The following is a 27,404-nucleotide window of genomic DNA, read 5'->3' as shown; positions in this document are numbered from 1 at the left end:
TCTATGATACATCTTTAATATTTATGTTCTCAATAAACATGGATATTATCCATCTAATGAAAATCCAGATGTTTTGGAAGAGAAACCAACAGGAAACTGTCCTCTGATGATTTTATTTGAGTTGGCAGCAGCTGATGAGTTAAATTTAGAGATTTCGCTTTTCCTCCCCACTATGTTGTTGTTGTTGTCTTTGCACAGGCTGATAAAACATTCATTTCCTGAGCTTTCTGCAACCACTGAACCACACCCACGGGACGGCCCCCTGCCAAAGAGAGCACCCAGTGAGGTCAAAGGTCACACTCAGATGAAGAGTTATTAAAATAAACATCCAAATGGTGAGGCTCAGACACTTCCTCCATACAGCCATAACTTTGAGCAGTTATTGCATTTCTGTTATACCAACACACACACTCTCAAAGAAAGTTTCTAAAAGTATGCCATGTCTGGTGAAACTTGTCAAACGATATTCCTACACGACACTGCCATCTAGTGAGGATTCAGCAAACATAATGACAGTAAAAGATGTCACTTCTCCCCATGTGCGCTCCTGTCACAAACACTTGTGCTCTCTCTCTCTCTCATTTGGTTTTTGGACAGGCTGAACCAGTTATCTGGAAAATCAAGAAAATAAGAAACTCGGGGCAGTGGAGGCAGGGAACGTCACTCTGTGGCTGGTAGCTTAGGGCTGTTGATGTTCCGTGCTTTAGATTTGGGCAAAAAAAGACTTCACTTTGTTTCTGTGAGGAGTGTCAGCCAGATACTTTGTGTTGCTGATATGCTGGGGAGAGTAGAACTACAACCGCAAGTGTGTCATTTTTAATTTTAAGTTATTTAAATAGAAAACTATTAGTTTAATGAGAAAAGAAGACCAGAAATGACAAGAAATCCCTAGCAATGGTCTAGTTTTTAAATATGACAGGAATCTGTTAGATTGCTATATGTAGTTATTCAAATATAGACAATAAATCATACATATCAAAGGTCAAAGAAGTAATTCCTTGCAGCAAAATGCCAAAGAATTGTTTTAATAGCAACTTGTTTGTAGCAAATAGGTTTTTTTTCCCCCAGCAACCTTTAACTGAATAGTATTTAAGCATAGACATGGTTTCTGTAGGATCTTCTTCCGTTCACAGAAAAAAGTGGTGACATGATCACAAAAATTGGCTACAGCAGGACATCACGCACCATATGAGGGAACATGTCAGGTATATTGATGTAACAGCTGTGACAAAATAACTCGGTTTCATATGACAGCTTGTTATGCAAGCTCTGCGAATGACTTTGAAATGCATGAATGAAACTAATTAGCAGCGACAAGCTCAACTTTTTAAGGAGTTATCAAGATTGGTTAAATACATTTCCGGTTAAGATGTGCGTCTATTTCACAGATCTGAATCCTACAAAGCAATAAGTAAAATCTGATTTTGCCCTCTTCAGAAGACAGGAGAATATTACAATGAGGTATTTGTGACTAAAATCAAGGAGCGGCACAGGTTAAGAGATTTTTCAGCAGATATTTTACAGAGGAAGGCGTTTGTACTAGTGACTGACTTGTCAAAAGCACTGGCATCACACCTAAGCATCACCTCAAAACATGTAACCGATCACACACACCTTTGAAAGGCTGATATGTGTAGCGCATCACCTTAATCTATCTGTGGAAGGATGATCATCTGATGGCAGTGGCAGAGATAGTCTGAGACAAATGAGCTGCCTCTTGTCAAGAAGCCACGCTGGAGATGAGACTTCTGGTTCTTTCTTGAGCTGCTTTCATGTAGGCAACAACATGAGCGTGCACCACCATTGTTTGACTCCGCTGCTGTTACTTATCACAGAGCCCAACAGTTTTGTAAATAAATCAAAGCTTCTCCCTTGGGGCTACAGGGCTATGGTCTTTGTATTCAAGAGTCTTTGCAGCGTGCCATTCTTGTGTTGTGCTCGTCATTTAAGCACTCGCTGTGATGTTTGCTATGGTCATTTACACCGCAGGCTCCTTCGACGGAGACACACAGATAGGATGAAAATGTTAATCAGACTCCCCTCATTGCCTGGCTGGACCGCTCTTGGCTCCTTTCACCCTCTAACCAGAGCTCAGTGCCTGCCCTACTCGTCACAGAGCGAAAGAGGAATGGCTGTGATGTAAAAGGCAAAGCCCCAACTGGGGTCACACTTTTTGCTGGAAGAAAGACAGGGTGCTGTCAGACCATATTCCCAAGTACGTGAAGAGGCTGTCACAGGCACAAAGCAATTAACTGTTGTTGTGGTTGTGATGAAACTAACTGGGATGCACTGCTGCCTTAATTATAGATAGATTTGGTCCTTTATTGATATTTTTTATAACTGATAGTATAATTCTCAGCTTTCATTTTCTATAATTTTTGCTGTGTGTATTATGTTTAGCCTCACAATATCTGGGAAATTGAAAAAAAAACTATTCACTTCTATAATAGGATTCATTAGCTGTGTGCCTCAGATAATTTGCTTGACAACAGACAGCACTATAGCATTAATGTTTGAACAGTAGAGGACTCACTCCTAAAATGACCCTGGGTAGCCTAATGGCTGTTGCAGATATAGTGAAATATCCTTCTGCAGCACCATAATAAAGACAAAAATAGCCCCTTTTCTTTAAACAATGATACCTAAGTCATCCCAAACAATACCAATGGACTTAGACAGGTTCACTCAGGAGGACATGAGGCACTTTTCCTACCCACTCTGGCTTCGTTTGTCGTTGAATTCTCCTCTACACTGCAACACAGATTGCTAAAGCCAGCTAGTTTAAGGAGCCACAATATCTCCTTGGGTGACTCTGAACCTTAATTACTCTATGAACAGAGGCATAGATGGATATCTAAGACAGCGTCTCGCCGAGTACACTGCTGCCTCAGAATCCATGTAAGGCAATTACTACTTCTGCAAACTCAAGAGGCACAGGTAAAGAAAAGAAAGCAAACTTCATTCAAATGAAAAACATTAAAAGCATATCCCCTCCTGTGATCATCATTTTCTTGTCCTACAATTCTCTAAACCTGGCCAAAGCCCAGACTCATAGAGGCATCAGACTTAGTATCAAACTGAGAGGGACTTTAAGACTGCAAAGCTTCGGAAAAACCTGCCAGCACAACAACTACATTTATAGACATAATTCCTGTTGTGTCATTTGTAAGTTAAATTGATTCCTCAGCCCTACAAACTCACCCTCAGCATTTGGAATCAAGCATCTATCTGCCTTAAATTCATACTTATGGATTAAAAACAATAACTGTCTAAAGGTGGAAATCCTATCTGGAGCACTACCAAAATGAAATCAATTGTTCTTTGGCACAAGGCCTGTCCACATAATATCATGTAAATCCAATCATACATTTTGAGATATTTGGTAGAACAAAATAACTAAGAGGCAAAGACATAACCTTGTTAGCCTAGGTAATAAGAGAGCTAGTTTGAGATAAATATTTAATACATGCTGAGAATCTTTCTATATTTTCTAGGTCAGTGAATGGTTTCTAACATTGGGTTTTAAAACATAATTATTTTCTAGTAGAATAACAACGGAACATGTCATTAAAAGTTACTTTCACTGACTTTTAATGACTAAGATGATGATGTGGATGATCACGCCTCTGAGGGCTTTAATACTTTGATATGCTCTATAAGTTAGCTGTAAGAGTGATGCAAGAACTTTTGAATGTAAAACTATGTCACAAAGGAATTTAATGTTCAGATGTGTGAAGCAGGTTTTCTCACAGACAGCACAATTTGTTACCTTTTTATTGTCCCCAAAGTGCTTAATTATTTGTTTGATCTTCTTGGGCTTTTTCAAAGGCACAAAAGTATTTGTGATCTGAAATACCATGCTGAGTTTTTCACATAACACACCTGGTCATTTGGATTCATATTTGGGAGATCAAAAACTGTTTTTGACGTTGTTTCAGCTGAAATAAAAATAATATTTTAGACTTGCAGCTGCACAGTGTCCTCCCAACACCCACATTTTGATTAAACGCGTCCCCTTCATAGATTAGGTGTTCCTGTGGAGGCAATTTCCCAAAAAAACATACTGTAAGCACATTTGTCCTCTGGTTTTTTTCTCTCCTAGATCCTTGAGGAGAGTGTTCAGACAATTCAGCCACAATGCCACATGTCCAACTTGCACCTGAACTTGATGCTTGGGTTGCTCTTGATGTGATTATCATTGAAATCTTGAGGGTTTTCACTGTGCAAGCAGACATGTTACTGTAGCAGAACCATTCGGCTTCTCTAACCTTAATTCAATGCTGTGTTTTGTTGCCCCTCATCAGTCTGGTACTTGTTCAAGGAGCCCTGGTTATGGCAACACTTTTCATTGTTCGGTGTCAAGGAAGGACAACCGTTAAAAAAATAATAAGTCTCTTAGACCTAACTTTATGTTTTTTACATGTTCTCTCTAACTGTTTCTGATTTAACAGGACGAAGATTCTACAATAATGCTAGCAGCTCCATGAGGCTACTTAGGCACAGAGGTAGGCCTACTTTGGCCTAAATGCTAATGTCAGCACACCTACAACGACAATGCTAACCGGGGATTTCCACTGGATGCGTAACGGCTGCGGACCGGCTCCGCTGCGTGTCTGCTGCGTGCTCCGCCGTCCGTCAATACCCACCGGCAGGCTTCAAAATTAACTTTTTCATCTACCAGCCAAATGGCTAATGAATGTTCAAATATTACCAGCCACTCAATAGATTACCATTAGGATTTGTGGCTGGTGAGTGAAGCAAATCTAGGCATTTTTTTTCCTGGTTCGGTTGGAACACGCCCCATAATCACAGCCCAATGGAGCGGTTTCAGACTCACATTCTGACTAGAATCTGAGTATGACCATGTCAGGCTAGCGGACTGACGGAACTGGGACGGAGTAGGGACGCAGACGTTCCGCAGTCAGTGGAAATACGCAGATTGACTTTAATGGAAACCTAATGATTCTGTCGACGTTCCGGAGACGTTCCGGAGACGTTCCGGAGACGTTCCGGAGACGTTCCGCATCCAGTGGAAATTGCTGGTAACATGTTGATGTTTAGCAGGTATAATGTTTACCAGGTTCATAGTGCACACTTAGATTAGTGTGTTAGCATGCTAACATCTGCTTATGCACTAAATTCAAAGTAAAGCCGAGGCTGATGGCACTATCTTTAGTTTTACAGGTATTTAGCCATAAACCAAAGAAATGGGCAACTTTGGACATGATGATGGCAGTAGATGAAAAGTTAAGGGATCACCAACACCGTTACAATTTATCCTGAGTGGGACATGAATGTCTGGACCTAATTTCATGTTAATCCATACAATAGTTGTTGAGACATTTGAGTAAAAAACAAAAAATAGGATTCATCCTCTGAGGACCATGAATGTCTGTACAAATTGTATGCCTGTAAAATTTGATATTTTACTGAAAAACTTCAAATTGTGACCTGCTGGTGGTGCTACATGAAAAGTCAGGTGATAAGCAAAGTCATTAGGATTAATCCTCTGGAGACAATGAATGTATGTACAAAATGTATGGCACTCATTTCTAATAGTTCTGAGATACTTCAGTCAGGACCAAAGTATTGGACTGACTGACAGAGATTCTGTTAACATTTCTAAGTCATGATTACTTTCTGTGTGGATCCTCAATCAAACTGGAGTGTGATCTGATATCTTGTTGCAAAACTAGACGAAAATGTGAGAAATTTTAGGATGAGTTGCTGTTGTACCCTCCAGATGCTTATGTTCTGACCTACAAGAGCTCCACTGGTGTACAGGAGGTGCTCTGTAATCGAATTGAGTCTGACTTTTAAAGATGAAAAGCAGAGAGGGAGCCACATACTTTTTAGGATGGAGAATAGGACCATCAATGCAGAATGCAGCAAACACACTGCACACACTCAAGAGGAAATGAGAGAATAGTTTAATGATTTTTTTTCTTATGTTGAAAGGATTGTTAAAGCAAGTGTGAAACCATTTAATATCAATATACTGGAGGTTTTTATTATTCACGAAGCAATTGTTGATGCATCTGAATTGTCCACATTGTTGATGAACTGTTTTTGATATAAAGAACTGGACATGAGGTTATTATTACAGTGACAAACATGTATTCTGGGGTATCTTAAGTTAACACAAAGCATGAGTTAAACCACATTGTAAATAGATTTGTCAGATCCGTTATCAGACAATGCTCAATCATCTTTCAGAAAACTCTTCCTGCCCCCTGGGACAGTAGCGCAGTATTTCCAGGTATTGTGTTTCAAGACAACAACAGCAACAGCAAAATAAGATTTTTTTATATGCTATCATTTTTCAGCATTTCAAAATATACTGAAATCCTGTCACAGCAGTATGCACTGCTAGCAGAGTCGGGCCTTGTGTGCATGACTGTCATAGATATTTATCTGTATTGTGACAGTTCTGACAATCCCTACAGATACGTATGGCTGTTCATTCTACCTTCAATTGATCAATGTACAGTATTCATGCAGTTGATAAAAACTACATCTGATAGTTTTTCAAATGCAAAAGCGCACACTGTAGTCTTGTACAAGGGCAACAGCTCTCTCTAAAAAACTGCTGCTGGAGTCCTCAAAAGGCGACTTTGCACTGGCTTTCTGTTTGTCAAAAAAATTGATTTGAAAATACTGCTATTGATTTTTTCAAGCACTGGATGGTTTAGGGCCAAAATACATATCTCATCCACGGCTGTTATTAACCGTCTAGACCTCTCAGGTTTTCTGGGGCAGGTTCACTTTCTGTCCCCAGACATGGAGAGGCAGCATTCAGTATTTAGTAGCATTCATCCTCACATATCTTGAGGTCTGTTCCAACTCGCAGTTCTTTTAAATCAAAGCTCAATACGTTTTTGTTTGCTGTTGTCTTTCTAGGGAAAGCCACCCAGGGATGGCAATATCCTTTAGTCAGTCCACCACTTTGGTCCAGACTGAAATATCTCAACAACTATAAGATAGATTGCTATGACATTTTGTATAGCCATTCATGGTCCCGAGAGGAGAAATCCTACTGATTTCAGTGACTTTACCTTGTTTGTGGTTCAGAGTGAAATTTCTTGAGAAGGTTCTATAGAAACCTGAAAGGATCTTAACCTATAATTCACAATAATGAATGCAGTAGATGGAAATGAAAGCCCTTTTGGTTCATGAAATATAGCTGAGGGTTGGGTGCTGTACCTGGTGCTCTTGGTTGTCATTGTCATTATCAAAGAGCAACACAGTTAAATGAAAGAATTAAGGTCATGACTTCAGTATCTTGGCTGTGATTTATGTAAGCCAGCTGCCCTGGGATTTGAACTGCAGCTTTTTGAAGACCAACTTCAATCATTTTAATGAGTTCATGATATCGCTGCTGACTGAGATGTCCCTGATGTCACTGCAGGGTCCACACTAAATGTATTCCATTGTTGTTGCCATTGATTTTTTTCCCTCTGATACATTTATTTTTAATGAGCCAGGTCTCCTCGTTGGTCCTCAGAGGCATTAAAAAAGTGACACACATACAGTAGGATTCCCAGTGGTGCTCAAACACTGTGCAGCTCCATAGGTTAATAGGTGGAGAAAATCCCTTGAAATACGCTAAAAGGAAAACGGTGCTCTTCTCACAATGTAGTCTAGTATCACCAACACAATGTTTTGTTCCTAATGGAGATAGTCATCCTATGTGAAGTCGTAAACAGGCTACATGAACTCAGCACAGCCTAAAAGTTGGCCTCCATTTAAAAATCCACACTGTCTCCAAATGTACATTGTTTTGCATAGAATAGAATAGAATTTGGTAAGATTTGATGACACAAGCAATATATTTCCAGTGTAGGAAGTAAGTATTTGTACCCCATGAAAGTCCCAGGGAAGGGGTTGGGTGGATGGGGGGCATAGAATGAGCAGGACCTTGACAACAGAGATTGGGGACACATCCTGTGTGTGGTTAGGTTTAGGCAACAAAAGCACTTTGGTTAATGTTAGGCAAGGATCAATGGTTTTGGTTAAATGTTAAAACAGTTAAGTTGTTCTGTCTCATGCTTCAAATTAAAATGTTGACCTGATGATGGCACTAGAGGAAAGGTCAGAGGTCAGCAAAGCTATTACAATTCATGCTTAAGGTGGACATGAATATATGTACTAATTAAATGGCAATCCAATGTGTGTGTGTGTGTGTGTGTGTGTGTGTGTTTGTGTGTTTGTGTGTGTGTGTGAATGATAAAGCGCTATATAGTTGCATTTACCATTAAAAACATATTTGCTGTTGCAAATTAGTAGTACAGGCATAATTTCTAGCCAGATAGTGTTAGACGTTTTTTATCTATGCATACATTTTCCATTTTTAACTCTATTAGCATGAAAAGAACCACATATCCCTCTAACAATGCAGGATGAGATGGCCTGTTGTTTTTATATTTTAATTTAACAGACCAATCACTAACACATATGAATGTAATGTAGGAAATTATAAAGATGAAGCAGTCTATCATTGTTACCCATGCAGAAGTGACACACAAAAGCAAACTCACCTTGACTTTGTAATTTGGTCTTTAAACGGCACTGAATCAACATTGTGTTAGCCGCATTATTGTCCGTCATGACTTACAGTGTGTGACAGCTGCTGTGACTGATACCTTTATGAGCAGAATTAATGGGTTACTCATCTTTAAGTGACTATCAAAGCCACCATGGGCAAACAAATAAATCAATTTTGACTGCATCACAATGCAATTAAACCATAATTAGGGTTCTAATTCACAAAAATAATGAGTTCAGAACCTTAAGAAACCTCACTTTTGATTAATTTCTTTAATACTGCGCAAAATAATCACAGATGCTATGATTGTGAAAAGACATACTTTAAAAGTGACAATGACTTTGTGACTATTTGTGTCTTTTTTCCCTTTCACAAAAGATCTATTTGAAATCATTGTAGAACAACCCAGACAGCGTTTCTTTTTGTTGCTTTAGCACATCCATGTGAACGTCATATTTTATTTATAACGTCTGAAAAGTGTGCCACAGAGAAGGCTTGGCATCCTACGTCAGGCATCGAAAAACTGGATGGTGCTCATAAAAGTTTCAGCTCCTTTCAGAAGGGAGAGTTTAGACATGTCTTTAATTATTTTATTTCACATGAAAATCTTAAAAAACATTCACTCCATATCCAAAAATGGGAATATTTCTTGCATTCTGAGGGTAACCCCTTTTAGACCTTCCATCTTCTAGGTGGATTTTTAGAAAAGATTAGAATTCTTTGAATTAAGAACCAAATGGAAATGGATGCATCGTTATGTGTTATTTAGTGTCCATGTCTAATGTATGGACCATTCAATTTGTGGAAACACGTTTTCACTGAAATTCATCATTAGGAAGTTTGCCCCAAAATTTTTAGCTTTGATGCCAGCAATATTTCCAATGCTCTCACATCAAAAATGTTCTGAGAAGCTACTGAACTCTGATAGTCTCCCATGGGAGATGCTTGTACCTCATTTGTGACATGTTTCTTATATCAGTCTTTCTAGATAATGAGGAGGTCATGCAGGTAAAAAAAGTATCAGTGTCGTCACCCTGACACTGAATACTGATGCTTCCGTAAATACTCTATTGACGTCACCGCACAACTACTCGCACAGATTAATTTGAACCTACATACGGTTTGTGAATACATTTCTGATAGCCTTGACAACTTTCTCTCTTCTCTCACACCTCTGATAAAACTCAACTGAGGAGTCTGCAAGCCTTTGTGTTTGCTTTTCACAGAGGCAAATCTCAGAGGAGCAGCTGTACGTTACGCTATGACAGTCGAGCCTGGGACGTCGAAGTCTCGCACTTTTCTTCTTTTCTTTATCTTTCCTTTTTCCTTTCCTTGGCTACTGAGAATAGGCTGAGTCTTCCCAATTAGCAGTTTTCTGTAGAGGTGTTGTGACAGCCAGGGAATACAATTTACAGTTGTTAAAGCCTATCTGAAGTCGTTGTCAGTGTCTAACAAAGAGAACAGGTTTGATAATAATCCAGAAAACTTATAAAGTACTGTGATGATTGAGTGTACTTATGTTTGGATCAAAGGTGGTCTAATCCATACAGCACATCTGTCCAAGCCGCTTTAACACATGATTCTGAAATTGCAGTCTGCTGCCAGATAATGTAGACCAGTCGCAAATCACACCTGGATACTGTAAGCTGGTGGGAGACCTGCACAGCTTAGCTGAAAGCAGGAAAAAAATTTATAATGGGGAGACTAAGAGAAGAAATGTTACATTGGTGATGGCGTTTCCTAGAAGTCTTCTCCTGTTTCTAGTCTTTGTGCTAAGCTAAGTTAGCTAGCTGCTGGTGGTAGCTTCATATGTACAGCCATGAGAGTGGTGTTAAAGGACAATTCCGGCAAAATGAACATAGGGGTTATTAACATATGTGTACCGAGTCGACCATTCTCTGGGATATGGTTTCATGCTAATTGAATGATGTCTCTAGCTTGAAACAAGCTACGGCAAACCGGTGATTATCTTATAATGCTAGCCTTCGGAACAGAGAGTAAATCGCTATTTCTACACCACTAACAAGGCTCAAAATAGCACAACACTTCAACAGTAGCATAATGAGGGTCCCTACATGTAAACCGAAGCATTGACAACTTTGTAAGTGTACAGACAGTTTATTAAAAAGATAGATTATAAAAACTGTACCGTTCATGTATACAGGCAGGCGCCATCTTGGGAAAACAATCATTACCAGTCGAACCATGAACGGCGTGCTTGAGCTATGTCACTGGTTACTGTTTGCACGGCGTTCATCGTTATAAGCTAATCAGCGGTTTGCGGTATCTTGTTTCAAGCTAGAGACACATTCGATTAGCATGAAAACATATCCCGGAGAACAATCAACACGGTACACATGTTATTAACTCCTAAGCCGGAATTGTCCTTTAATCTCTAACTGTGTGTGTAAGGGCGTAAGTTTATTTCCCAAAAATGTTGAACTTTTTCTTTAATATCACATATCACATCTCACACCTCTACCTTATCTTCCACTCACAACACGTCTGAATGATGAAAATATATCCCATCGTACCTCCTTTGTGAGACAGCCACTATTGCATTTTACCACTGTCATGAGAAGCAAAAAGGAACTGATTTGTAATGGCGGTTTTAGTCTTAAATGACAGTTCTCTGTGAGTGCCATTGTGTGAAATCTACTCCAGTAACTCCATTGATTAATTTTGTCTGTGGAAAGGGCAGCCATCAGTTCTTTTATACTGATACAGAGAGTCAATATGTGGCTTTACTGTTCTCAGTTTTCTCAGTCAACTACCGCTCAGTGTGTCTTGGAAATGACGTAGCCAGGAAAGAACAGATCTGTCAATAGAATGAACACTGACACGCTCTCAATAGAGGCATGCCCCTTGCTTTCAGTGGAATAGATTTATTTCATTTTCTCGTTATTCATATGCTATTCATGACAGTCACCTGCATGCTGATGACTTCCTTTCAGAGATTCTCAATGCAAAAGCATTGTAAATATGAGCACACAGTTGCAGCCACAGTTTGGTAAAGCATGCTGCAGTGCAGACCAGCTCGCTGTATAATTGAGAACTGGGAATAGCAGTGAAGGGACTGACCTATATGAAAGGAGCTGTGCATTTCAGACCTTCAAACCACTAAATTGAAACCTTCATAAGTGGAGATTGACAGCACAGTTGCCTTGTGTGCTTGGGGAATCTTGGGGAAGTGCTGCCAAGTACTTTACCTGTGTCCCTGAGCTGCAGTGCAGGGTCAGCGCTGGAGGTGGCCACCTCAGCTGGGTGTAAAATGGCCAGTAAATCACAGGCGATACAGGCTAGTGCTTTTGTGGATACGTGTGTATGTGTGTGTGTGTGTGTGCATTTATATTTCAATGCTGTTCATCCTCAGAGCTTTGTCTACACAATGCAAGCATGATCAGCCAGGAGATTATACATTCAGGTATCATGATACTCTTTGTGCACCGGTGACTGTTTATGTTTGCTTCTATGCCAACATTTGCATGTGCATGTGTGTCTGTGTGCGTGCAGGTCACCCTGAAGCTGCCAGACCAGATGCGCAGGAGTCTGGATTGTGCGGAGTGATGAGTGGCTCCCTCGCTGACTCTGCAGACTTGGAACAATGCACACAGGTCTCTCCAACTAATGAGCTCTCTATATAGAGAGCATACAGTAAGAGCCTCCACTCTGCCTACAGTTTCAATCAGGACGGGACCACCATATCTGGGGAGTAGAGCATTTTATACTTGTGCTGGCGTCGGACCAAGGAACTTGATACAAAATGCAAATCAGCATTGAGTACCTGAGGTGGTTCCAGTTTGTTTGTGTCACAAGATGGAGAGTGACAGGTTCTTTGGATCAGGATAGAGTAGGGTTAAGAATGCAGAGGCAGCAAGGCTATTTTTGCTTTAGACTTTTTAATAGAGACAGTACAAATGCATAGGTTTTGCTTCTCCCAGATTCTGTTACAAAGCACATTGTATATCTGTGACAGCACCCCAAATCGTATAAAAATACATTTTAAATATTGTCAAAGGTATGTTGTGTGGGTAAACATAGCCTACTATATCACATTTACGCATCACAGCACAAGGGCAAAGATGAATCATCTGTTATATTGTTGCAAGCTCGTCGTATTGGAAAGCTCTGCTTCCCTATAGGCTGTTAAAACTGAGTCAAGCTAATAAAGGTTACAGGGACTAGAGAGTGACGCAGCCCCCCTTGAGGCATGTGTCCAGACTTCTTACTGAGAAATGACTCTACATTATTCATTTCATGACTAATGTCTTTACTTTGCAACAGTGCTTAAAGCAGAGCAGGACCACTACCTTAACTCTGCGACGCCTAATTAGCAATGGGAAGCTGTGACAGAGATGAGATAAAATTTCACTGTGCATAAGAAAAAGATTTTTTTGTCATTTGAAAATATACAATAAAAAGTGCTATGGCAACTGTATCTCATCATTATTAAAAGCACCCACAAGGAGGGGAAAAGTCTTTTTATCATCACCGGTAGCAGCAAAATTTAAATCTAGTCTTCCTAGTGCTAAATATGGCTCTGTATGAGTTGGGGAATTGTGGGCTTTTAACCTTGGGTAAATATTTTTACCTGCCTTGTGGTTTTTAACCTCAGGGGAGACAATAGAAAACACCATACCACATGTTTTTGGACTGCTGGCTACATTAAGAGGTTGGTAATGATCATTTTTTTTGCACAACAGGCAGTTTGGAATGCAAATCTACTCTTATGCTACCAATCATAGCCTGGTAGCAATATCATAAAATATTCATTTTCACAGGAACCCTATTCTGTGGTGGTGCAAAATCCTCTGCCTCTGATGGAGAAGTACAAAGATAGACTTACATACCCTACAGTGTTCCTGTGCCATATCGTGTACCTGTCAGGGAAATTACAAAGACTCGTGAGTTTGCATCGGATTTCAAACGCCTAACCTTTCAGTCTTAGGCTTGTGTTTCTCTGGCAGCACTAAATATATGAGATGCCCTCTAGTATTTTACAAGCTTGCTGTTTTGATCTATGGGGTTGTGATATAAGCTTTAGTTAATAATTGATGTTTGGAAAGATCTCTCTCTCCAGTTCCTTCATACGACTCAAAAATGACATTCCTGAAAATAAGAGGGGTCTTCTGCAGGATGAAATATTTCACTTTGTGAATCACTGATGTATGTGTGGGAGTTCCCACCCCCTCCTTGCTCCCTTGTTATTGTGCAAAGTTCAGTGTTTTTTAGTTTGCAATGGCCTTTAGACTAGTAAGGATAGGCTGTGCTGACCTCATTAGTGGTTACTGGCTAGCATGTGAAGCTAGTAATGTGTGTCCTGAAGTTTCTCTCCATATGCTAAACAACAAAACTGACCTTCTCTTTTTCTCATGTGTCTCTCCATGACTAATTAAGTTAGGGAGAAGGGGACTAGAAGATGACTGCTTTGAAAGGAGAAACATGAGAACAGCATGTTGCTGCCAAAGCTAAGCTGCTACCGAAGGGTGTGTAAGCCAAGTTTAGAGGAATAATTTACGCTTATTCGCTTTCTTGCTGAGAGTGACATAAGAAGAACACCACTCTCATGTCTGGTTGGAAAATATGAAGCCAGCAGCTGGTTAGCTTAGCTTAGCATAAAGACTGGAAGTAGGGGGAAACGGCTGTTTCAAGTTTTTGTGGTACAGTAAGCTAAGCTAACTAGCTGCTGGCTGCAGCATCATATTCACTGTTCTATGAAAGTGGTACTGATCCTCTTATCAAGCAAATACTGCTGTTGGTCTCATGTTTTTTATTAAACAAACCTATAAACTGTAACTGTGACAACAAAGGTCCCTTAACTTTAAAGGTGCTGTTGGTAGGATTGTGAAGATCCAAAAAATTTGAACATCGACAACTTCTCAGTCCCTCCCCCCTTTCTGCTAAAGCCCAAAACAGTCTCCTAAGCCCCTCCCCCCACAAGGGAGAATGAATGTGTGTGCGTGAGCAGTGATTGACACACAGTTACACACCCCCCCTGGCCCTGATTTGTGCATCTCAACAGGGAGCGGCGGATTTTTGCAAATCGCACTACAGGCTGGAGGTGGTGCCAGAGGAGCAGGATTTGTAGGACATGTAATAATAGGGTCATAGGGTCAGTTTCAGCAAATATGACAGAAAGTTAGTTTTATAAGGCTTACCTACTGCATCTTTAAAGGAATTCTTCACTCTCAAAACAGACAAATAATGTCGTCCTGCTGATAGTTAGGCGTCAGATCAGCAAACGCTTCTATGTGTCATTGTAGAAGGCATGGACTGTATTTGGCATGAACGTTTTATTGTCATTTAATTTAGAGAACTTGTTGTAATGTCAGACTATTCCTTTAAGTGAAAATCAGATTGTATTCAGCACCACATGGATATATGGATGGATGGATGGATAGAAGAAGAAAAATGTGGCACAAAAGAAAATTGTATTGATTAATTTGCATCTGATGAATATGTATGTTACAGTAGTCATTGTAGTAATTATTATTCAGTAATCAATAGTACCACAGAGCACTAGGTTTTATGGCTCTTGTCATTTGCAAATTAAGGGGACAGTTTGAATGTGGACATGAATAATTGGTAATTACAAATCTGTGTGTCATGGTTGTGTTGCTGTGGGCTAATGACTAGTTGATATAGACTCCCACTGTGCTGAAAATTGTTTAACTAGTCCAGCTGAGGACAAACCTGATCCTCAAGGTTTGTCCTGCAGATTTCTGAAACACAATGTTTACCAAGTTCATTTATAATATTTACTACCACAGCCTGTGAATGGACAAGAAGGACTTCTTAAAGATTTAATTACAAGCTACTTAAGGAGAACTTTGGCCCACGCTGTGCTAATATTGCAATATTTCTCTCTCAGATATTAATGTTTGCAGCCAGGGTGTCTCCCAACTAAAGCTTATTTTTCTTTTGGCACATTCTGGTCTTCCTTAGACCACATGAAACCATCCCTCAGGAATCACATTTGCTAATCTTATAAAGGGATAAATCACCTCGCAATCATTTCCCAAGGTGTCCCATTTTTATAAAGAACAATAAGAATACGGCCATTATATGCTTACTTGTGTGAATGTGTTCCCCAACATGAACTTTACGTCAAGTTTAAAAGCATCTTCTCATAAATAACTTCTCTCTAGCTTTTATTTGAGGCACCAAATAACAATTACATTTGTATAACAACAATGGACACTCACTTGGAGAAAGCTATCAGCACTAACATCTCATCTAACTCTAATGTACAGGGCCGCAAAAAAAACTCATTGAAAAAAGATATTAGGCTAGGACAAAATGCATGGAGAGATCAATCCAAGTGTGCACACCAGTGGGATATTAATTAAAGAGATAGGCTGTTTTATGTTTAATGGAAGCTACAGATGGGCTAAAACATCTATGATGGTTTTCTTTGTTTCTTTGTTTATTTATTTATATAAGTCTGGTGGCTTGACTGTGACTGTTTTTTAAGAACATTGTTTCCCAGAAAGCAAAAGTAATGGTATTTTATTGTGAAATAAATTCATATTATGACATTGAAAATTAAATTAAAGAAGTCATGTTTCATTTTGTGGGGACTAGCAAATATTAAATTTACTCCAGAGCACTTTATTCTGGTATTTTACTTAACTAACTTTTCATTAAGTTCTCTGCATACTTGGTTTTGCACGAACAACTTTTCAACGAAATATGCATAATAGAAAGATCCATTATATCTTTTTTTGTGGTACACCATATAAAGACAAGATCATGGCTTTATTCCCCACTGAACCTTGTTAATCTAAAACCTTCAAACACAACAGATACAATACTTAGTGAGTGTGTATCTATTGTACAAGATAGTTTATAAATATCCACTAGGTCTAAATGGATATTAGCTTATTGGCAATGCTAGCAGACGTGAATATAAATACATTTTCAATATTCAAGCACTAATGTGTGCCTTTTGGAACAATCTGCTACATTTGTTACTAGGTGCCAAGTGCTCATTAGGGCCTGTATTTTCTCTAATATTTGCTGGCTATCAAACCATAATAAAGTAGTTCTTGACTGTTTGTTGGATACATATGTGAAACATTTCAATATGATCTAAAAACATCTCTGAAGAAAAATGGGTGCAACTATAAACAAGATAGGGAAATGCATCATCTATAAAATATTGTCATCACAGAAGAATGTTAATTAGTTGAGATTGCTTGTTGTACACTGCATAGTCTTACTAGTTGACTGATTTTCTGTGAAGATCCATACAGCTACGTTTGAGACTAATTTCAAATTAAACCAAAACCACTTATGAAAATGTGCTCCAAAATACATAAATGGCTATATTTGACCATTCTGCTCGTGGTAAAAAAAATTTATTATGACTAAATCAGGCCAATAATTCTCTCAGACCTATCACACTAATTTGTAGTTTAGGTCATGCAACATTAGTGCATGTTTGCTTCTTGGCAGGAATGAAACGAGAAATCTATGCCCTTTAGCTGAAAATGATCTTATAATTTCTTCACATTGCCTGAAGAATTAGCTTTTCTTAAATGTGAATTAATGTAACTTTGTGTTCATTTGATGTAATGTTTTTTTTGGACCCCAGGAAGAACTGGTCGTCTAGATGTCAGCTAATGGGGATCCTTATAATAATAATAAAACTATATATATATATATATATGTGTGTGTGTGTGTGTGTGTGTGTGTGTGTGTGTGTGTATGTATGTATGTATATATATATATATATATAAAAGACTCATGTTGTTGTTGTCCTGAACAACACTGAGGCAAATTCTGAAGGTTAAGCAAAAAATATGGAAGAATAAAGATTAACGTAATGGTGAAAATCCACCTCATTGATGATTAAATCTGTGCTGAATAAATTATGGTTTTGAATCAGACCTCATTTGCAAGAGCTGAAGGTTAATAAATTATAGTACTATCTGCTGTACAATAAAATAAGCAGAAAGTAAAGTAGAGGACAGCAGTATGAACTGTACATACAGTATATTTATATGTATCTGTACAGTATCATTACACCATTTTACTTCACTGACAACATATCAGATGTCTTAGAAAGAGTAACTCAAGGATCTGTCGTATCAAATAGATAGAACCCGCAGCATTTGACTGGGATCAGAACACTTAACCTGCTGCCTGTATTGCATTTCACCGTATCTCTCAATAATGTAATTGAAATCATTATTTGAAAAGGCGATTTTCTCTCCTGGTGCCCCAGAGGTGTGTTCAGCACTAATTGAAGTGAATGTCTCGGGTTTCTATAGCTACCTCAACACCTTTTCATCTCAACACGAGTGGTTTTGTAACACATCTGAAAGAAGGCAAACTACAAAACCTGCACAGAAGTTTCACACTTTTTTCCATTCCTTTTTTTTTAGAGAGAGATTTAATTACTGAATTCAGAAAAGAGAGATCAGTTTTCTATGGCAACTGTGTGTGGCTTTTGTCACACACACACACACACACACACACACACACACACACACACACACACACACACACACACACACACACACACACACACACACACTGCTTATATTCAATGCAGCACTGAAGGCAGATGTTAGCTTTTTAGTTGGAGCAGAAGGGCGAGACAATGTACTGTGCATGACTAATGTCCTGAGTGTCTTTGCTCCTCTTTTCTACTGTTATGAGCACCGGAAAAATTTAAACAGTGAACCAGACATCAGAGTGTAAAAGGTCTAATTTCAGAGATGTTGCTCTTTTCTTCGTTCACTGAATTCTATTTAATTAAAAAACAGAGAATAATCCAACAACATGGATCGCTATCATCTCTTTCCTTTGTGTGCTTTTCACACTGTCTGCTCACAAGTTTCCATCATAGAAGTATGAGCTCAGGGAGCATAGTGCAGTTTGTATTCAGCCTGTGTGACAGGCGGCAAAGCAGCAATCTTGTCTGCCGAAAGACAATGATTCCACTCAGCTGCCATGTTGTGCACACAAATGTGCTGTAAGACACCAGTCCTAAAATCTGTCACCTTGCACAGTGAAGTCAAAAAGATCCTACCATCAATGTTTGATTTTTAATGCACACCTCCCAAAGTGTGCTTGTACTTTCATTTGCCTACACAGATTTTATTTTGACATGTGGTTTCTAAATCCTCAGTTTAGTTTTTTGAAAATAAATTATTGATTTTACATATGACATTTACACAGCTTTGCCCTCCCACTGTGGCTTCAAAGAGAAATCTACATTATAAATAAAAAAGGAAGTAGTACTTTCATCCAGAGCTCAAACTCTAAGTCTACTACTTGATTACTCTGCAGCTATTTTGATAGTCAAACTATTGTTTGTCATTTTTGAAGCACAAATGCCAAATATTCTTAGTTCCAGCTTCTAAAATGTGACATTTTCTGCTGTTCGCTGATTTAGATCATTATAAATTGAAAATCTTTGGGTTTTGGACTGTTCCTCAGATAAAGCAAGTGATTTGAAAATGTCACTGTAATCCCTGTGAAATGGTGATTGGCTATTTTCATTCTTTTCTGACATTTAAGCAATAAATTGGTTAATCGAGAAAACAATCAGTAGATTAATCGATATCCATCTAAAGGTTAGTTTTATCCATCATTAAGAAATTCTTTTTAGCACAGGAATATTACAAGCAAAACAAGACAAAGTGCCAAAAAACGAGGCATACACACACGGCATGTGCACAACCATCCGTGTCTAAACTCAGCAGGTAGGTCAGGCAAAAACCCACTATGATCACTCCACAATGTCATTGCAGATGCAGCCCAGACAAGACACAGCAAGTAAAAAGTATGTGTAAAAAGTCGTACAGGTGCCACACACACGGGCACTTTCTTTAAGACATCGTCTGCATTGTAATAGTTGGACTGCGCATTAGGTTTGCATTATAGTCAAGACTTGAGCTTTTTAGCCAATGTTCTCCATGATTGAAATTCTCAGTCAGCCATCAATCTGCATTATAGACTGGTTTCCCCTTGTCTGGTGGGGGCTAACTGAAACAGATTGAGACAGCTCTTGCTCACTGCATCACTAATGGCTGCCAATGAAAGACGTCTCTGTGCAGTTGACCCGTGTGTGGAACAGGATCACGTCGCAGCTAGAGCGATGGGGAGAACACAGCTCAATACAGGGAGTCTCTTCAGCATCAGTCACCAGTCAACAGCATCCTCGTCCTATTGACTAAATGTTGCCTAGAAATGGAATCTAATCACGGGGTTTGGACAGACTCTAGTTCTCCTAATGGTTTACCATTAGCTGACTGGAACAAATCCCAAAGTATAAAGAAATCTACCTTTATATTCCAGGGTGTCAGCATTGCATGGCAGTAATGGGTTCTCATTCTGCGTACTTCTCTGTGCTTAAATACAACAGACCAGGGGTGGTAAAATGATTACTTGCTCGTCTCGTTTGAGTCCTTTTCATTATTTTATGCCAGACACCCCTATATTAACCCTGAGAAAGGGGCAAAAAAAACCGAAGCTACATTTTAGGGAATATGCATTTTCTCCATTCAGCTGTGTTGAATGGATAATACAAAAGTGCAGCCCAGAAGCCAACCAATTTTCTAAGCCACTTTGCAGGCGGGCCACAACCGACTCATTACCTGCAGGGCATAATTGACAGTGAACACAGGCAATCCTGTTAATTGATTACCTAGGCCTTTACTAATGAAAAATGCAAAGCATCATTGTATCTTCCGTAAAGGCCCTGTCAGGAACATTTCCACACAAAGACTACCAGAGCTAGAGCCAATAATATCTCTAGACATTTCCCCATGGGACCCCAACATCTCAATATTTCAGATTATTTTGATCCGATGCATAATTACCTATATCCAGTCTGATATTTTACAGTGGAATAGTATCTGGCACACTGCTGATCAAAAACAGAATAAAAACCCACAGTGACACGTGCCTCTACAGATATATAACTTAATTAAGTGTTCGCTGTTTTTTTCATCCAGGTTGAGATGAGGAAGCGGGGGTATGGGCCCCTCTCCCCTCTCGTCCAGGATTCAGCCTCCAGCTCCTCCTCTGATGCATCGTTCGCATCAGTAGGGAAACACTTGTCTGCGCGCTGCTGTACCTCCCCACAGTGCATTCACGGACTCCACTTTATCAGGTGATGACAGACAAACGCTCCAGAGTGGAAATGATATGTTTTTAACACGCCTGAAGTCGGAATTAACGTAGAATGGAGAAGCGCCTTGGTCACTGCCTTTTTATCATCCTCTCAGAGTGGATTTGGCTCTTCACCCTAACTTCCATCCTGGGCGGAACAAAAGCGGAGCTAAGGTGCATTCCCTCGTGCCAGCTGCCGCTAATTACAGCATTTCCCAGGGAACTCTCGGAGCTGGATTTGACCAATTTTGGCGAGGCACCGGTTGAAGAATTTATTGGTTTTACTAAGGGGTCACCGGACACCAAACCCATCGCCTGCGGGGACGAAAGGCACAATGTTGCGGAATTAACCACGAGCGAAGAAAGTTCGTCCAAAGTGCAACCACGGCTAGGGGTTCATAACACAAGTTGTCTCAAAAAGGACGCGTTGAACGGACAGCAAAAACTTTCAACACAGAAAGTGTTTCCTGGAAGTGCTTCGCCCGCGGCTGTCACTTCTCCCAGTGAGGCTAACGTAACCGAAAATAGCACCGGTGATGGAAAAAAGAACAGCTTTTACGTTGAAAATGGGGCACAGGTTGATATGACAGTAAACGAGGATACGGATGTGGCCAGTTGGAGACGAACACGGAGTGCGAGGAGCGCAGAGACTTGGTCTGAACTCAGACCTGAGGGCGGGGAGGGCGCTTCGTTGTCGGACCAGGAGGAGTTTGAGCTCACAAGTTCGACATTCGCACTCACCGGGGACACGGCTCATAACCAGGCGATGGTGCACTGGTCCGGACAAAACAGCAGCGTGAGTAGCTAATGTGCTCCAGCTTTACGCACGGACCTCTTTTGACGCAGTGTGTGGTCAGTGTTCACTCACAAATCCAAAGTTTAGGGTTGACAGAGCACATGAGACGAAATTGAGATTAAATGTGACTGCTGAGAGGTTGCGGAGTTTGAGGTAATCAGTCTTTGCTTGCATCATTCTCTCTCTCTCTCTCTCTCTCTCTCTCTCTCTCTCTCTCTCTCTCTCTCTCTCGTTCTCTTCTCTCATTAACACACACACACACACACACACACACACACACACACACACACACACACATGCTATTGTTTATGGATTAGCTGCTTTGGAGGTAGGCTGAAGTTTAAAGGAAACAAATATATACTGTAAGTCAAAGAAGTTTAATTTTCTGCAAACATTTTTGCTGTTTTGCTCTCAAATCACTGATTTTGGCTGTAGGCATATATTTCGTATATGAGATCAATCAACCTTTGCACCTGTCATCTTGCCTAGCCTTATCCACCTTGCTTAAAATAGAGAGATTGTTGATCCTACTAAAGGTTAAGTAGACAGCTCACTGAACACAGACACTCGGTCTAAAAGTGTAAGTCATTATACAGCAGATATGCTAAAATGATAACAATATAACTTCACTTATATAACACTCTTTACACTAAGAATGTAACTTGAAGAGCTGTATACAATAAAGAGAAATGGGGAGTAAAATGTATAAAATAGCATCATAGTATTATTGTAAAATACTAAATATATATAGAGAGAGCGCAAAAAGACATATTGAAAGCTAACAGAAATAGATGTTTTAACCTCCAGCTAATCCGGTTTAGGAACATCCAATTTTCTTACAGCATATCTGTGGTTCTGAAAATCTAACAACCCACTGGAGGATGTGAGTGAATCTGAAGGCACTCAAAAAAACAGGGAGTATTCAATATAAGCCATTCAGAGCTTTACTGCAGGCCTATACTATATATATATATATATATATATATATATATATATATATATATATATATATATATATATATATATATATATATATATATATACACACACAAGCAAAGGGACTTTAAAATCAATTTGGAAAAATACTTGGAGCAATGTGCAGTTCAGCCAAAAACCACGTTCACATACTCTTTTTCTTGTTTTGATTAGGAGTCAAGCAGCAGAGTTTGAATTATTTGTAGTCCCTAAATAGACTTTTCGCTAAGACTAGTGAAATGTGTGTGTGAATTAGCTATTTGACATCTTGCTGGCTTAAATTGCACCCTGGCAATATTTCTGAGATGAAAGAAGCTGATTTGGAGGTGTGATTTAATACTTAAAGCAGCGTCTAACACACTATCAAAGAGGGCCGAGGCTTGATGTGAGGAACCAGACATTCAAGAAGGGCAGCATCTAGACTGAGAGCATGAGACCACGTCCCAGTCATGTATTAATGATTTAAAACGCATTCAGTAAGACCAAGCCATTTCACAAGGGGAGTTATAACAATGCTGCAGTAAAAATAATGCAGCCAACCAGAACAGTATCTAAAATGTTTTGTGACCCATGTAATGCTTAATAAACCTATAACATCTGACTGATAGTCACGGAAATAAAACCCTACAAATAGTTTGTCAAGTTATGTTTTTGTTTTTCTACTATTGCTGTCATTAAAGGAACAGTTTGACCTTTGGGGAAATACACGTTTTTGCTTAATGAATAAGAAGCCAGCAGGTGATTAGCTTAGCTTAGCATTAAGACTGAAAGCATGGGGAAAACAGCTAGCCTGGCTCTGTCCAAAGGTATCAAAATCCACCTACTACCACCTCTAAGTTGTACTAATTAACAAGTTACAGTATATCTTGTTTGTTTAATCTGTACACATACAGACAACTATTTCTTAGCTCTCTTAGCCGATTACCCCTGTTTCCATTTCTTATGCTAAGCTATAAGCTATCACATCAACATTATCACCAGAATATAGCATCATCTTTTTCACAGTTACTCTTTCTAGTCCTGTTTTGAGAAATTTTTCCCCCTGATGACACAGAGCCCCATCCCGCCTACTAACAATGTAATAATGTGTGTGTGTTCCTACTTCTGCAACATGCCACACCCTTTCTCTCTCTGTGTAGGTGCAGGCCAGGTGGTCACCAAGAAAATGTGCAGATTTTCCAGCTGGTGTACTCTTTAGAAATCTATTTAAAGTAGTAATCTATTTCAAAAGTGGCCAATTTGCTTTTTCCAAATTAAATGTCTTTGTCTCACAGTTGAGACATTATGGCAGCAATCCACTTCCCTGGGTTTATGAGAAGATTATGAGAGCTTTAGCAGCCAGTCACACATCAATAGGCAACCTTATCTTACTGAAGGAATAAGGAGAGAAAGACCATTTGTAAAATGTTTAAGTAGATACATTGTCCAACAAATACAAAGAATGAAGAAAGGGTTTAGGGGCTGGTGAATGCTTGCAGTGCTCATATACATTGTAAATGGGGCTCCTTTTGTGTGGGAAAGTGCTTCTATGTTCAGACACTTCAGGCAGTTCCCACATGTTGATGACATGAAATCAATTTTTCACACTTAAAACACGCTCAGAAATTCAGACATTTGTTTGCAGCTTACTGTGATGTGTTTGTTGCAAATTTTGAGATCTGATAACTGGTTTAGTTGTGGGTCCACAGAACATCAGTCAATTTGCATACAGTTTGTGAGACCCATTGTTTGAGCTTCATGTTGACTTTTTAATTTCTTTTTATTATTTATTTATTTATTTTTATTATTCTAGTTTTTTCTATCCAATCCCAGATTTTATTTTGCCAGTAATTTCCTGCTGAAGCCTAGTTGGTGGGTGTTGCTGTTACAATGTTTATCATTTGCCCAATGACCAGAGTTTGCAAATTAAGCTGCAGTATAATTTCAGCCTTTCAATCAACATGAAAACCAAGGACAATGTAGTGCACAATCCATTGCTGCTTCTGCACTGATTCACGTGGTTATTGTCCGTCACTAACCCAAGTTTGTGAAAAACGTCGACCTCTGCACTGGCAGTATTTACAGAATCTTCAAAGACTCATCTATATGAAAATATATTCCTTCTGCTGAATAATACAAACTTATTTTTTAACTTGTTTCCCAAGTTGTGCCTGCTTATATATTCTAATGCATGACACAACCTGGGCCGTGTCCATAACATGCAGCATTTCAATAGCAAGTGTCGTCTCACTGAATTTAAAGAACTGAATTGCTGCAATTAACCAGCATGCTTTAAGGATTTGATTACAATGAAAACAATTTGAATGAACGTTTATAACATAATTTTGAGCAAGTAAGCCTACAGTATTATTAAAAATATGTATTTGAGTGTTTGCTTTATTCAGAACTCAAATGCAGCATTAATGCTGCCATAGCCTTGAATGATTTACCTACAGGAGCCAGTACAGTAGATGAATAACTTCGATAATCTTCTGTTGCAGAGGATGTTATTCAAAGATCCACTGGGGCTTTATTAGCATCAGCCAAGACCACATGTTTTACCGAATAAAATGTTAGGGCTTCAATGTCTGAAGGTTTCCAGTGTCCAGCAAGGCACATTTGATTTAGTTGGGTTTTTATAACTGCAACAGGCCATGCCTTGTACTCCAGTGGTGGGTGTTCGTACAACATTCTACATGTCCTGTTGCCCTACCTCTACACTATGCTATTGTTATCTTCTCTAATCTAATACAAAATGGAGAAAGCTAGCAAGCGAACTAGCAATAATCATGACACCAGACCTTCTAAGAGGTAATATGAAGAAGCATTTTAGTTTTATTTTTGCATTCTGTATGTTTTAATGAATCTTGTACGCTGTGTTAACTCACACACGCTTAAATCAGCCTTTCTGCATGGCCTAAACATATGATTTCTTTGCTCACACTGTACAGATCAATTGACCAGTCATGACGTACGGTGGTCACACTGAAAGTACACATGGAACCCACAGTCGGTTTTGTTTATGCCCTACTCATGGGTAATCAAATCCATGTTTTGTAGTATTTTCAACTCCTCCATTTATTAGTAGAGGGCCTACTCCTCTTCACCTCTTTTGTTTGCTTGATAGCCTGGTGTGGAACTTCTCCTCATCTGTCTCTTCAAATTGGAGACTGATCAGGAATGCAGTAGTTGACTTCTATGACTCACTGACTGAACAATGGATAAAATATTTGGTGGCATTCTCCGGTTCCACTTGAAGAATCAAGGTCCTTGAAAAACCAACGTATCTGAGCATGGCTAAAGTATCTGCTGTTATATTTCATGTTGTTGAGCTGAGTCTTGATGTATTGAACTGTGAGATGAGCAAGCTGTCAGTCCTGTCCATTCAATGCAAAAATCTATCTTGTTCTACTGAAATAATTCAGTTGTGTTTAATCATGAGGTTCCACTGTCTTTTGGAGAGCAAAAGGGTGTCATACCTCAATTACACATAGTGGGGAAAAAACTCCATAAAAGATAACACTTTGGTGCTACTAAGACAAATGTCATGTTATTACTTCTATAATCATCCAGAGACATTTAAGATTGTGTGGCAAAAAGGTGAAAGTAATCAGTCAATCAGAGCAAGGGTTATTTCAGGTTGAATTTGAATTTGATTCTAGCTTATTATGACATGTTAATTACAAGGATTTACATTGACTCTTTCAATGACTGCACAAAAGTGAAAGTGAAATTAAATGACTGTATCCACAGTATGTTCTGCTCTCAATGTGCAGCATGTCTTAATGGATGAACTCTTAAGTCAAAAAATCAGTACAACTTTAAATTAACTTTCTAACATTGACACCTAAAATTTATTCAAGGCGACATTAAAGTGAATTGTGACTTGCTGCTATTTATCTTTTAAATACACACAGTATACTATTTAATGAAAATATAATCATTTATAAAGTATTTATAGAACAATTACTACAGAAGTTGCAGCTTGCTATACTACAGCAAGATCAAATTTGGTTGACGCTGGGACCATTTTGTCGGTAAGCCCTTGCTTTGCATTTTAAATGGACAGACAGTGCCTTAGGGGGAGGAACAGGAGACTTAATATGACCAATGTTTAAATTCAGTTTAGTTCTAGTCCATTTTATCTCTACCTACCATCCCTACCTTCCTCACATTGATTCTGCTATCTAAGCATACTGTCACAAACAGCCCTATTCTGGACACTGTGATGCATCCAGCTTCCTACACAGCATGTTGACATGCTCAGACAACCCTGTGGCCACTGCTTTCAGTACGGACCCCTGCCAGCTCCCCTCTCTCCTGGGTGGCTGTGATGGACAGGCTGCTGGGGGTGCGGTGTGGGGGGGTGCTGCTGCTGTAGCATTGTTTCAGGGAGTGAACATAACACATCCTGCTAAAGAAACATAAATAAATTCATGAAATACATACTGATAAGAATTGTAACAAAACGACTCAACTTTTTTTTCTTGTTTTTTTTCTTACAAATTCAGGATGTGGCATTGCCTACATTGCATGGATAAACAGAAGGGCTGATTTTTAAAGCTCAGCACTGCGATGAAACTACCGGCAGGCTGAGTTTAGCTCTGCCAAGCCTTCCTGCGGGGAGGATCTCTAACGCCTTGAAATCCTGCAGTGTGTTTTTCTATCGGCAAGCTGTGTTCCCCAGCCTGGGTTTTTTTTCTTCTCCAGTGCGTGCTGTCAAAATAGAGCAGAAATGGCATAAAAAAAATAGGAAAAGATTTGGTCCTAGACCACAATACAGTTAATTTGGCTGGCGCAAAGCATAATGACAGCTTACCTTTCATTACCTCAGCCAAGGTTATGTTTTCTACATGGTTTGTCTGTTTGTTTGTTTGTTTGTCTGTTGTAAGTAGGATTATGGAACAACTACTGGACCGATTTTCATGAAACTTGGTGGAAGGTTGTGGCATGGGAAAAGGAAGAACCTGTTAAATTTTGGAG

At 39.3% G+C, this 27,404-nt stretch overlaps 1 protein-coding gene across 1 annotated transcript in view; it reads left to right on the top strand.

Moving 5' to 3' along the window:
* The first annotated feature begins 20,530 nt into the window (after window positions 1-20,530).
* The window catches only part of LOC114572224 (VPS10 domain-containing receptor SorCS1), a 48,450-nt gene continuing 41,576 nt past the window's right edge, over window positions 20,531-27,404 (top strand). The window contains exon 1 of the mRNA XM_028603741.1: window positions 20,531-21,467. Coding sequence (XP_028459542.1) covers window positions 20,745-21,467 — 723 coding nt within the window. The 5' untranslated portion in view covers window positions 20,531-20,744. The remainder of the gene's footprint in view (window positions 21,468-27,404) is intronic.

The sequence above is a fragment of the Perca flavescens genome, chromosome 17, assembly GCF_004354835.1.
Source record: "Perca flavescens isolate YP-PL-M2 chromosome 17, PFLA_1.0, whole genome shotgun sequence".
Classification (NCBI taxonomy): Eukaryota; Metazoa; Chordata; class Actinopteri; order Perciformes; family Percidae; genus Perca; species Perca flavescens.
Note: the sequence above shows the minus strand (reverse complement) of the source record. Positions and strands in the feature narration are given on the sequence as shown.